The sequence below is a fragment of the Lipotes vexillifer genome, unplaced genomic scaffold, assembly GCF_000442215.2.
Source record: "Lipotes vexillifer unplaced genomic scaffold, Lipotes_vexillifer_v1.1 scaffold76, whole genome shotgun sequence".
Taxonomy (NCBI): domain Eukaryota; kingdom Metazoa; phylum Chordata; class Mammalia; order Artiodactyla; family Lipotidae; genus Lipotes; species Lipotes vexillifer.
In genome coordinates, this window is record NW_006773751.1 from 28,472 (window position 1) to 41,137 (window position 12,666).

At 48.6% G+C, this 12,666-nt stretch overlaps 1 protein-coding gene and 1 pseudogene across 2 annotated transcripts; one reads left to right on the forward strand and one right to left on the reverse strand.

Annotated features, from left to right (window-relative positions):
- GLUL (glutamate-ammonia ligase) lies at positions 1-9,531 on the forward strand. Of its 2 annotated transcripts, none has more exons than XM_007448505.1 (7): positions 1-218; positions 2,919-3,097; positions 4,399-4,560; positions 6,176-6,322; positions 6,734-6,861; positions 7,067-7,266; positions 7,844-9,531. In XM_007448505.1, exons 2-7 carry the CDS (start codon positions 2,932-2,934, stop codon positions 8,160-8,162), a joined length of 1,122 nt encoding a protein of 373 aa, XP_007448567.1. In that variant the 5' UTR covers positions 1-218; positions 2,919-2,931; the 3' UTR covers positions 8,163-9,531. The 2 variants fall into 2 exon arrangements, with proteins under 2 accessions (XP_007448567.1, XP_007448566.1); XM_007448504.1 differs by lacking the exon at positions 1-218 and adding an exon at positions 1,352-1,362 and having other exon boundaries at positions 7,844-8,287.
- LOC103077597 (skin secretory protein xP2 pseudogene) lies at positions 475-843 on the reverse strand (annotated as a pseudogene).
- Positions 9,532-12,666: the final 3,135 nt, after the last annotated feature.

Here is a 12,666-nt window from a genome sequence, read left to right on the forward strand (position 1 = left end):
CATCAGCTGATCCGCCCGGGCTCCGGGCCTCTGGGAGCCAATCAGGGCGCCGGGGGCGGCCCCGGCTGCCGATAAAGCGTGAGGGGCCGCAGACGGCCCTGCAGAGCCGAGAATGGCAGAAGAGCCGGCTGTGTAAGCAGTTCTCCCGGCCTCCTCGCCTCTCTTCTCCGCACCTCGCTCTCGCGGCCTGCCCACCCTGCCGCCTGCTCGCCGCCCAGGTAAGCGCCTGGCCGGCCCGGGGGGCTCGGAAGTGTCGCGCGCCGCCCTCGCCGCCTCCCGAGCCGCCGCGCTCTGAGCGATCGGCTGAGCTCGGCTCGGCCCCTTCCCACCTCCTGCATCTACTCTGCGCCCCGGCCTGCGGGCCCTCCCGCTTGCTTCCGCCGCCCGTGCCTCCCGGCGGGTCTGGGTCGGCGATGGCGGGGCGCGCGAGTCGCCAGGGCTTCGAGAAGGGCGGGGAGCTCTTTTGATCTTCCTTCAGCTGCTTGCAGCCCGAAGCGCCGCCCCTGGAGGTCGCTCGGCAGGGCGAGCTGTGGAGGAACAGCCCGGGCCCGGCGCCCCCGGCTCGGCCGTGTGGTGTGCGTGGTGGATGGAGTGGTCCCCTGCTGGAGCCTCGCTCTCTTCTTCCGCGGAGGCGGGCCCGGGGGCGGTCGTCGCGGTTAGCCGCCTGCGCGGAGGCGAGGGGCAGTGAGCGTCCCCCGCCGCGGGCTCCCGGGGGCCTACCCCTGTGACTGAACAATGGGGAGCCCGGGATGCGGCATGGCCGGCGGGCGCGGCGGGTGGAGAGGCCTGTCCGGCCGGACAGGGGCAGCAGCGGCACGCTGTCCCTCCGGCGGATGTCCCCATCCCCCTACCCTCCTAGCCCTGGCCTTGGAGAGGGATGGCCCCCTCGGCTAGGCCCTGAGATCCAGACTGGGGCCCAAGGGGCGGGGCGCCGACTTTCGGGACCTTTCTGTGGGAAAGGGCTGCTCTCAAAGTGGATTATCCCAACCACTCCGGGGGCGGGAAGCGGGGATCCTCCCTTGGCCGCAAATCCGTGAAGAAGACCACGAACGAAGGTGACGACCTGGAGTCTCGGTCCTCGGGGTCCCCCTCCAACTGCTTCGGCTTCGTCGCCTACTCAGTGAACGCCAGAGAGAAACCGCGAGTCAAGATCCAGACGTTGACCCACCAGCCTTCGCATTCCAGCTCGTCCCGGGCCGATCCCGACCGCTCTCCAACTCCCTCTCCCTCTCCGTCTCCCTCGCCCAGAAAGCTCCGGTGCCTGGACCAGCGAGAGTCGGAGACCCACGAGAGGCGCGAACGCCACTCGAAAAGGAGAAAGGCTAAGGAGGGCATCGATACCGTTGACCTTATGTGGCTGGGGTGAGTGAGGAGCAGGGATGAGGACCGCGGCTCCCACTGCAGCTGCAGAAACAGTTAAAAACTGCAGAATCCCATCCCTCCCAGCACCCACCATGTAATCTTGGCACCTCGGCGGCACCAGTTGATACAGTAGACTAGGCTGTTGGCCTGCAACTCATCACCAAAAAGAGCAGGATCCGAGGCTTAAAGGGAGACAGCGTGGTTTGAAATTGAAGGTGTAACAGGTTGGGGACGAAAGCCAGAGACCGGGTTATAGCTTTTAGTGGGAGCTGAAAGGGTCAGGGATTGCTCCCTCTGGCTTTTAAAGGCAGGATGGGCGTCGGGGGTGGGATTTGACTGACCAAGTCTTCTACAGGGAGTAGGCAAAGGTAGTGGTTGTCTGCTAACACTGCTTGACGGTGGGATTTGACTGACCAAGTCTTCTACAGGGAGTAGGCAAAGGTAGTGGTTGTCTGCTAACACTGCTTGACGGACAGCGTCTCGGCGGGGTCGGGGGGAAGGGTGAGGCTGTTGGAGGGAGAAGTTATGTTTTCAGCTGGGCAAACATGGACGGTTGCCCATAGAAACTTTGCCACTGTACTTGAGAAAGTTACCCAAGTCGTTGAGGAGAACAGTGTGTTCCCTTTCCAGCCACCCTGGGCTGTCGACAGCAGAGGGAGAGGTAGAACGTTTCCTCTTAATGTTGAGGTTTGGTTTTGTGGCTTCAGTGTCTCTTCTTTCAGGGGTTTTGCGGTGGAGCCTCGCAGTTTTTAGCATGCCTCAGCTTTTGAAACCCCAGAGCTTTTTGATTTAGAAGTGGGAATTTCTTAATTACTTGAAAAGTTCTCTGGTGGAATCTGGTCAAACTTAAATCTCCTGTCTGAAGTGAGAACTTTGCCTCAGACTGATGCAAATTATGCCATCGTGTATCTTAGAATCCAACTTGGATTGGCTATTTTTTACATCTTGGTAATTGTAATAACTGCTGTTCTTCTAGGGAGCCACCAGTCTCTTAAATCTTCTAGCTAGCCCCCTTGTTTCATCCTACCAACTAAATGGTGGGAGGGTGTTTGTTTTTTGGAAGGGTGGAGGAATCTTCAAAAGGCCTTTTTACTGAGATAACCTCTGGGGTGTAAGGAAACGGGAAGACTTAACCCAGAGATCATAGCAGCCAAGCCTTTCTGTGGCTGGATTTTACTTGGAGACGATGTCTGTTCGGCAGACTTTCTGTTTCAGAACTTCTGTGTCTTCATTGTGTTCTGGGGTTTTTTTCTTCCTCTAGTATCTTAGTGTGAAAATGAAACAATTCCTCTACCTCTGATAAACTGCAAAATGTAGAGCTTAGTGCTCACAAGTTTAGATTCTGGTTTGAGGAAGCTTATAAGGAGACTTTTGTCTAGTATAAAAGTTTAATCTCCCTGAAAGCAAGTTAAATAAATGTACTGTACTTTTGAGTGTGTGACTTCCAAAGGGAGGGGCCACCATTCCCACTGCTTCTTGATTTAGTTTTCCTTATTGCGTCAGAGGATCTGTTTGGAGTTGGTGTTCTTATTTTATTTTATTTTGTCTCTCTCCAGAACACCTTCCACCATGGCCACCTCAGCGAGCTCCCACTTGAACAAAGGCATCAAGCAGGTGTACATGTCCCTGCCTCAGGGTGAGAAAGTCCAAGCTATGTATATCTGGATTGATGGTACTGGAGAAGGACTGCGCTGCAAGACCCGGACCCTGGACTGTGAGCCCAAGTGTATAGAAGGTGAGAGACTGAGCTGGCTGGGAGCAGCGCGAGGGTGGGTGGCAGCCTGAGACCAAGCCACTAGATTTGGCCTCTGTTTGTAAAGCTTTTCGAAGGCAGGACTTTTCAGACTTCATTCAGCCAACATTAAGCTCCTACACTGCCTCCAAGCATAACAGCAATGGACCCCTTCATTTAAATGAAATCTTGCGTGTAAGCCAGTATATTGAAGGAAAAGAGACTAGGTCTGGGGGCGAGAGGGGTTGGAAACTTTGTTTACTTGGGCAGTCCTACTTAATTGGCCCTAAGGTACCGCCAGGAACCCAGTTTGAAAACCACCTCTCTAACCTGACTATGCCATCTACTTTACAAACTCTTTGAATGCTGTTTCAGACTCATGTGTCACTGAGGTTCTACATGCAAAACAAACACCCTAAAGTGGTCTCTAGGACCAGCCATCATTAGTTTTTAGTTGATGCCACTTCTGGAAATTCTTAAACTGGCTGATTGCTTATCCTACAGGAGCTATTATATGAGTTGTGACAACTTAATTCTTTTGGTCTAGAACAAACCATAGCCGCTCTCCTTCTGGAAAGGGACTGTGGGCCGTCATCTTTTACCTGCTTTTAGGTTAGGTTACTCTTCTGATAATGTTCACATTTGAGCAAATGAATGAATGACTGTAATATAAAGCATATACTGTGCACCTGCTATGTGGCACGTATTGGATAGGCCCTGGGAATACACGATGAGAGTCTGGTCTCTGCCTTCGGAGAACTCATAGTCAACTGGAGTGATGAAGGAACTGGCCTTTAAAACATAGTGTGGATAAGTGACATGGGAGCACCGTTGAATAAGTCATCCGGCTAGTGTCTGTTTCCTCATCTGTTAAAATAAGGACACCACTTGAACTAGGACAGTCCGTCACACAGTGGGGGGAGGAATTAGAGAAAGAAGCAACACAGTTGGCTCTCAGAAAATCTTTATTTCTCCTATTTCAATACTTTAAATGAGGACTGACTGACTGACTGGTGATATCTAGTTTGTCTCCTTGGTGTCCAGTAGACTTATTTACAGAGGAAACGTCATTCTTAGGTTGTTCTTGTGACTGTTACTTCTTTTAGGAAAGTGATGCAATGGTCTTACTTGGAACTCAGATAGGAAGGACTGTAGGGCTACCTGCAGACATCAGGGTTTGCGTGTTAATAGTGGCAGTCATGCATGCCTCACTGGCTTTCTGGACAAGAGAGTATAGACCTTGTGAAGATCTGAAAAGTTCCTGTGCATTTTAACTATAATTTTCCCCTCTCTTTTTACCCCAGAGTTGCCGGAGTGGAATTTTGATGGCTCTAGTACTTTTCAATCCGAAGGCTCCAACAGTGACATGTATCTCGTCCCTGCTGCCATGTTTCGGGACCCTTTCCGCAAGGACCCCAACAAGCTGGTGTTCTGTGAAGTCTTCAAGTACAACCGAAAGCCTGCAGGTGTGTATAGGATAGGTATGGATACCCCACCCCAATCCATGAATTGTAAAGGTGGGCGGGAGAGGATATTCCAAAATCGGTATTGGAAAGACGAGCTTATCTCAGAACTGTCTTAGAAGTCTGAAGGATTGGACATGGACCTCTGCATCCTGAACTTCCTTGTTCAGAGAGGTTGTATGGTCCATCCTCCCACTGTTGGTTCCATAAAACGACATTGGATTCTTCTAAATCTGCTGGGGGAATGCCGCATGTCACAGTCCTCCTGCCTGTAGATTTTAAGAACACGGATTCTGAAGTTAGAATGTTGGGTTTGATCTGCCACTAGATCAATGTTGATCTAGATCTGCCACTTAGTTGGTATGAACTTGGGCAAGTTATTTTTCCCCTATACTTTTCACTTCCCCGATTTTAAAATGGGGAAAATAATGAAATCCGTCTCATAAAGTTGTTTAGAGAATTAATTGAGTTAATATGTGCAAATGATTGAGAAGAATTATATGTTAAATATTGGTTGCCTTTTCATTCCAGAGAGCTTGTCTTCTTTCTCTGTCCACTGATTAAAATAAGAGCATCTTGGTTCACTGATAACATACGTTTGCCTTGAGGTTTGCTGTAACAGCACCTTTGGTTTTTGTCTGGCATACCCATTGCTCCCAGTTCTCCACCATTCACCTTTTTAAGCTCAGCTGGAGTCACACTTCCATGAAGTCTCTCGCTACACTCAGCCAGTGAGACTTTTTGGCAAGTCACTTAGTGACTCTGGACCTGACTTGTCTTTGTTTTGAGAGGCATTATCAAATTGTGGTAAAGGGCCTGAGCTCTGAAGTCGACAAGCAGGGTTTCCTGACCTTGCTGCTTGTGCTGTACCCTGGGCAGGCTACCTACCATCTCTGAGCCTCATTTTCTCATTTGTGAAAATGGAGACTCGTAATACCCACCTCAGGGCTGTTAGGGAAATGAAGTTGGGGGTTTTCTTTGATGTAACCTAGAGGTCTTAAAATGGTTCCTGGGACATAGTGAAACAGCCATAATGAGTCTATAAAGTTCTGTTCTGGGTTAGAAATTGTTCCCAGTTGAGCTTGTCGCATTTTATTTTATTTTTATTTTTTTGTACTAACCAGTACTATAGAAATTAGCACTTTATCTGCTCACCTGGAATGTAAAGCTTTTAACAGGCAAATGATTCGCTCAATAAAAATTGTAGATTTGGCTCTAAATGCTTGAGAAACTAGGAATAAGTCTCACAGCTAGAAGCAGTTCTTTTGTGAATAGAGGGTTTACGTGCCTGACATTTGGTATTTGGGAAGGAGCCAGCTTGCAGATAAGGTGAAAACTTGCTCTGTTCTGGATCCACTCCCATGTGACTCTGTTGTAACCCAGTTTAGTTATAAATAAAGCCTTTTGAGAGTCTCCCTGCAGATATATAATCATAGCTTCTCTTATCATCGTCCCCTTTTACACCGACCAGGGCACAGAAAGGTTAACACTGGGTCAATTCAGCTTATAATCAACATCTCAAGTACCTGGAGTCCAAGGAGTATTTCCCATCAGTGCAAGGATTCAGTACATTTGTCCATATGTCTCTAATAGTGTGTTGACTCTTTCTTTTTCCTAGAGACCAATTTAAGGCACACCTGTAAACGGATAATGGACATGGTGAGCAACCAGCGCCCCTGGTTTGGAATGGAGCAGGAATATACTCTCATGGGCACAGATGGGCATCCCTTTGGTTGGCCTTCCAACGGCTTCCCTGGGCCCCAAGGTAAGTCCGCTTGGTGAGGGGTGAATCTTGCTCCTCCCCAAGTGCTTAATTAGCAAGGAAAGTCTCTCTCTCCAGAGATAGGAGTGAATCCTTGTGGATCAAAAAGCTAAGGGAGTATCCCTGAGATTGGCTGAAATAATACTGTAAAGAGAGAGAGCCCTCGTGCTACCCAAATCCAGACGTGGATGTTGAGACCTTAACATTGCGGGGAAACCTTTGGCCCTACTGAGAATGTGGCCAGGAGGGCCCCCTGCACTCCACTCCTGCACCTCCAGGTGAAGGCAGGGATGGTGATTCCAGAGAGCAAGTGTTGAGAGCTTTCTGACTTCTGACTTTGGGCCACGCATCTCACATAGATAGGAATTTTCTTGATGTCCTGCCTCTTGACCTTCCATCTTGATGCCTCTGCAGGTCCCTACTACTGTGGTGTGGGAGCAGACAAAGCCTATGGCAGGGATATTGTGGAGGCTCACTACCGGGCCTGCTTGTATGCCGGCATCAAGATCGGGGGCACGAAAGCCGAGGTCATGCCTGCCCAGGTAAATGGCTCTAGTCCGTCACCTTCCCCACCTAGAGGCGAGTGGGGACTTTCGCTAGCACGGGCTGCTATGGGGCCCCGCTCCTTAACCCAAAGTCCTCAAAGGTGGCTTGGAGTAGGGGTGAGAAGGGTGCACGTGTCAGAGCTTCTGGGTTGGGGTGAGCAGTGGGTTTTGCTTTAAAGGCCAGTCTTCTCGTTCTCTCTAGTGGGAATTCCAGATAGGGCCCTGTGAAGGAATCGACATGGGAGATCATCTCTGGGTGGCCCGCTTCATCTTGCATCGTGTGTGTGAAGACTTCGGAGTGATTGCCACCTTTGACCCTAAGCCCATTCCTGGGAACTGGAATGGTGCCGGCTGCCACACCAACTTCAGCACCAAGGCCATGCGAGAGGAGAATGGTCTGAAGTGAGTGCCACCTCCTGCTGGGGCTGTTTCACTCTCTTTTCGAGAATACTTGCCAAGGCTTTGATATATCGGGGATGAGTAAGCCGCCTTCTCAATTCGTACCTTAGCCCTTGGCTTCAAAAATTGTCTTCTGATCCAGTCATCTTGTTTCTGTTTGAAAAGTACCCAAAAAATACTCTAGGAGTAGGATTCAAGGATGGTGATAGGGGAAAGTTGACACAGATGAATGCATTTGAAAGTCTTTAGTAAGAACTAAATTAGTAACCGTACAGGCTTATGAATGAATTTAATGCCTGTGGGTGGGAGAAAGTCCTTGATTGGGATCTTTTCATTCAACAAATGCCATCTACTGCATGTCTAGCACTCTTCTGAGCACTAAGAGACACAGGTTACAAGGCAAAGTGCTGCCCTTGTGGAGAATCTGTTCTCCTGGGGCCATGTTTTGGTGAAGCAGACCCTGGACCACGGTCTTTGGTAGATGAGTCACTCCAGTCTTGGATCCACACCTGCTCCTCTGCCCTTGAAGGGCGGGTTTCCTGGTGGCAGGTTGGACCCTCATCTTAACTGTCTCCTCCAGGTACATTGAGGAGGCCATCGAGAAACTAAGCAAGCGACACCAGTACCACATCCGAGCCTACGATCCCAAGGGGGGCCTGGACAACGCCCGGCGCCTAACTGGATTCCACGAAACCTCCAACATCAACGACTTCTCTGCCGGTGTGGCCAACCGTGGCGCTAGCATCCGCATTCCCCGGACTGTCGGCCAGGAGAAGAAGGGTTACTTTGAAGACCGTCGCCCCTCTGCCAACTGTGACCCCTTTGCAGTGACAGAAGCCCTCATCCGCACGTGTCTTCTCAACGAAACTGGCGATGAGCCCTTCCAGTACAAAAACTAAGTGGACTAGACTTGCAGCCGTCAAAACCCCTCCTAATCCTACATCCTGCTGCCACTCTCGCCCCTCTCACCTGTTATAATAGCTGTTAACTCAAAGGGCGGGATGTCAAGGTCTTTTTTTATTCCTCACTCTTGCTTTCTTTGGCCAGGATAGAGGGGTCAAGTTCTTAATCTCTTCACACCCACCTACCCCCCCCCCACACCATTTTTTTCCCTATCACTGAAGCTTTCTAGTGCGTTAGTCGGGGTGGGGTTGGGGAAACATAACCACTGCTTCCATTTAATCAGGTGTGTTTGTCCAATAGGCATAGCTATCCGGACAGAGAGCATAGTATTTGTGGAGGGAGGGGGAGGACTTTCTCTGCGTGCTAGCTGAGTCGGGGGCAGGGGGCTTGATTCTGTGGTAAGGTTAGGATTTCCCTTTCTTGGTGAGAAATTCCATTACTTACAAGGTTATAACCAACTTTCTATTAAAAGTGAGAATTAGGGGAGAAGGAATGGTGGGAAATCAGGTAGGAAAATGCCCTAGATCTCCTAGTGTGGTGCTTCCCTTGCCTGGGGCTGAATGCCCTGACAAGCTCAGCATAAATGGATGGATAGCCCTACCTTAAAAGAAAGAGTTCCATGTTGTTTGGTCCTCCATTTATAACACAAAGCAGAGTAGTATTTTTATATTTAAATGTAAAAACAAAAAAATTATATATACGGGTGTGCAGATAAATGTGTGTTTTCTCCTTAGCAAGTAAAAACCATTCTGGTCATGGGGAGCCACATTTGAGTTGAGTAGTCTGGTCTCCTTTTGGCGGGGGACGGGGGGGTGCTTGACAAGTTGGCTACTGGGCTCTCATTCCCTCACTACCACTTCAGGGTTTCTCTGCCCTGCTCACCCTTCTGGGGAGGCTGGCACGAGTTGGCTGTGTCAGCCCGCAGGAGCAGCAGCAGTCACCTGAGCCCTGGGGCTTTGGTTCAAAAGACACACACGTACTTGTACACACAGGGGTTTGGAAATAAGAGTTGGCTGGTCAACTTGAGCATGTTACTGACAAGGGGGTTTGGGGGTTATTTTCTGGTGGGAGTAGCATGTCACTAAAGCAGGCCTTTTGATATATTAAAAAAAAATTTTTTTTTAAAGCAAAACAGAAGTTTAGATTTTAATCATATTTGTAGGGTTTCTAAGTCTGTTTTACAGAATTGCTTGTTTGCTTCAGCTGTCTCCTTCCCATGTCTGCTGTTGCAGGAGATGAGTACAGGTCTGGAGTCAAAACACTTGTAATTTTGTGTCCTGGTGTCTATTCTGAGTGTGAAATATTCCCTTTGTTTAGATTCCTGAGGAGTTTTTTTTTTTTCTTTTATAATAAAAACAAACCCCACCTTTGTCCCTACGTCTCCCCTACTGTTTCTGGCTGTTTTTGTGTTGGCTGCAGCAGGCAGGCTATGTTTTTTTCTTACCATGACAACTTCTAATTGCCATGTACATACAGTATGTTCAGAGTTAGATAACTACTCATTGTAAACAAACTGTTAACTGCCCAGAGCAGCTCTTATAAATCAACCTAACATAAGATCTCTTCTGACTTGATTCTTTGTGATTCATTTAAATCGCTATGTGCCTCTTCATTCCCTTTTACTACCAAAAAAGGGGAGTTTTTTAAAAGAGGCAGAGTAAGTTCAAGTTTACCTGTTCTTGGAATTAAAAAAAAAATCTTTCCTGAGTCTTGTTGCCAGCCAGATCTTTCCCATGCTTTGGGAATTTCGATATGTGGGTTAAGGCATATCCCAGCCTTAGAATTTTGCAGTAGGGTACAAACACACCAACCGTCCCCTGCATGTGCTCCAGAGCTTGGCTTTGACCTATCATGCTATCACATTGTTTTGAATACCCCTCTGGCTTAATTTTATAGCAGCCTGAAGCGTTTAGTGTGCTTTCAACTGGTCTCACTATCCCTACTCTCCATTTCATCCTGTGCCCAGCTGCCAGTGATTCATCTAAATAGCAAATATTGACCACGTTGCTACGCTGGTTAAAGCCTTTTTTTTTTTTTTTGCGGTACACAGGCCTCACTGCCGTGGCCTCTCCCGTTGCGGAGCACAGGCTCCGGACGCGCAGGCTCAGCGGCCATGACTCATGGGCCCAGCCGCTTCGCGGCATGTGGGATCTTCCCAGACCAGGGCACGAAGTGGCCGCTCCCGTTGCGGAGCACGGGCTCCGGACGCGCAGGCTCAGCGGCCATGACTCATGGGCCCAGCCGCTTCGCGGCATGTGGGATCTTCCCAGACCAGGGCACGAATCCGCGTCCCCTGCATCGGCAGGCGGACTCCCAACCACTGCGCCACCAGGAAAGCCCTGGTTAAAGCCTTTTGAGGTTGCCTGTGTTGAGGGCAAGCCAGCCGCAGACATGCCTTGGATACGCTTTTCCTTGCACCAGACCAGTGAGCTGCTTGTGATACCCTCAAAAGCACTATGTTGACACCTCAGTGCCTTTGCTCCCTGTCCCTTTACCTGGAAATTCTTCCACCTCGTCCTGGCTTCTTCCTACCTTAGTTTCATTTCCACATCAGGCTGGGTAGGAGCTCCCTCCTGCTCTCCGGTGCTGTGCACATACCTCTAGCAAAAGCACTTATTCATCCTTTGACCTTGTAAGGTACCAGGTACTGTGGGCCATCGTAATTACCTTTTTAAAAAGTAGTGTCCTCTGTCAGTTTGCAGGTAGCTGGTGCTTGTTACAGCAAATTTATTATAGAGATGAGTTTTCTTTGGGCAAGTGCTTATTGCTCTGTTCTTAGGTAATCCTAGATATCTGCATTTTTTTTCTAAGTTATATCCCATTTTCAAAGTAGGATGATCTTACCTGTTGGTTTGCTGGGAGTGGTCCCAGTTTGCACCATGTTTTGGCATGATTTAAGAGTGCCCTCTCGCTCTCGGTGTTTTCCAGGTTTTGCTGATAAATTATTTATTTCAACTGAAGCTCTATTTCCCTCTTTCCAGCCGAAGTTGGCTTCCCTTCCCTGGGTCACCAGCACAGTTCTTGGTGAGGGTATTCTGCACAGCGCAAGCACTACATTAAGGAAATAACCTGAGCACTTTGCTTGTGTGCTCACTGTAAGCAATTCTCTGACAGATTACGTAGAAAGGAATTCTCAATGTGATCAGGATTTAGGTGGAAACAACTAGTATATTTCCTTCTCCACCCTCTTACATAGAGTTAGCTTTGACCTATGGGTCACAGTGCAATCCCCTTGTATTTCTAAGGTGTTTTTTATAGCTCATTTAGCAGACACTAGGTTGCGTGATAACTTTATCAGTGATAGATTAAATAGAATGACGGCCAAGCCTTCTTCAGCCTTAAAGAGACAGGCCAGTATTCACAAAAGGAGTTTCTCCATTTTAAACATGAGTTCCCTTAATTCCATCCTACCAGTTATTGGATGAGAGCTAAATGACAACACAAGCTAGAAGAAGAACGTCAAGGAGCTGATAAAGGATTCCAAGGAGTTCCTTGGATGGTTACTACTGGGATCATTTAACAAGCCAGGTCTGCGCTGCTGGGTAGAATTTTACCCTAGTGGATAAAAGAACTTCTTAAAGAAATACTTGGTGCTGGGGCTCCAAATATCCCACCAAAGGCTGCACTTAGGTAATTCCAGCTACTCCTTGGCCCTTACACCAATAAAAGTACAAAGTTTGAAAAGTAACTTGCTATCGCAAAGAAAGCCCTTCACTCACTAGACTTTTTTTTTTTTTTTTTTTTTTTTTTTTGCGGTATGTGGGCCTCTCACTGTTGTGGCCTCTCCCATTGTGGAGCACAGGCTCCGGACGAGCAGGCTCAACGGCCATGGCTCACGGGCCCAGCCGCTCCACGGCATGTGGGATCCTCCCAGACCGGGGCACGAACCCGTATCCCCTGCATCGGCAGGCGGACTCTCAACCACTGCGCCACCAGGGAAGCCCCTCACTAGACTTTTTGATTGTAAACTTCATGAAGGCAGGGATCCTGTTTTTCTTTCTCAGGGCTGTATCCCGACCTGTCATGGTGCCTGCAGGGCTTGTTTCATGAATTATTTTTAAGTACCAGTTTTGCAGGCTTTAAGCCCACAATTCTATTGGGTGGTGTTAAACCCATGAGGTCTTGGTGGTTTGGCTGTGTTTTAACTCTGGTCATGGCACTAAGGTGAAGTTCTGTTTTACTGAATTTTTAATGACTGCTGGCGTGGTTGGTTCTGGCTGGAGTCAGGCTGCCAAGAGCCTCATGTTGCTTTATGAGTAGTGGCAAGTTACCGTGTCATTCCAAAGGCTTCAGGTAGATTGCTACTGTAACCAATTTGACTTGATTAGAGCCCTATCATTTTATAGGCTTTAGCTCAATCACCAGCTACTCATTAAAAAAAAAGGTCAACTTGAGTTTATAATATGCAGATATATGCACATATATAAAATATAGACACATACCATATTGGGACATATGCATATATGTACACATTAGGACACAATCTAGGTACCCTACACG

Bases quoted from the DNA above. Each gene is read 5' to 3' on its own strand.
- GLUL (XM_007448504.1), top strand. The intron at 3,098-4,398 runs GTGAGAGACTGA...TTTTTACCCCAG, and splicing joins TGAGCCCAAGTGTATAGAAG to AGTTGCCGGAGTGGAATTTT. The intron at 7,267-7,843 runs GTGAGTGCCACC...TGTCTCCTCCAG, and splicing joins CGAGAGGAGAATGGTCTGAA to GTACATTGAGGAGGCCATCG.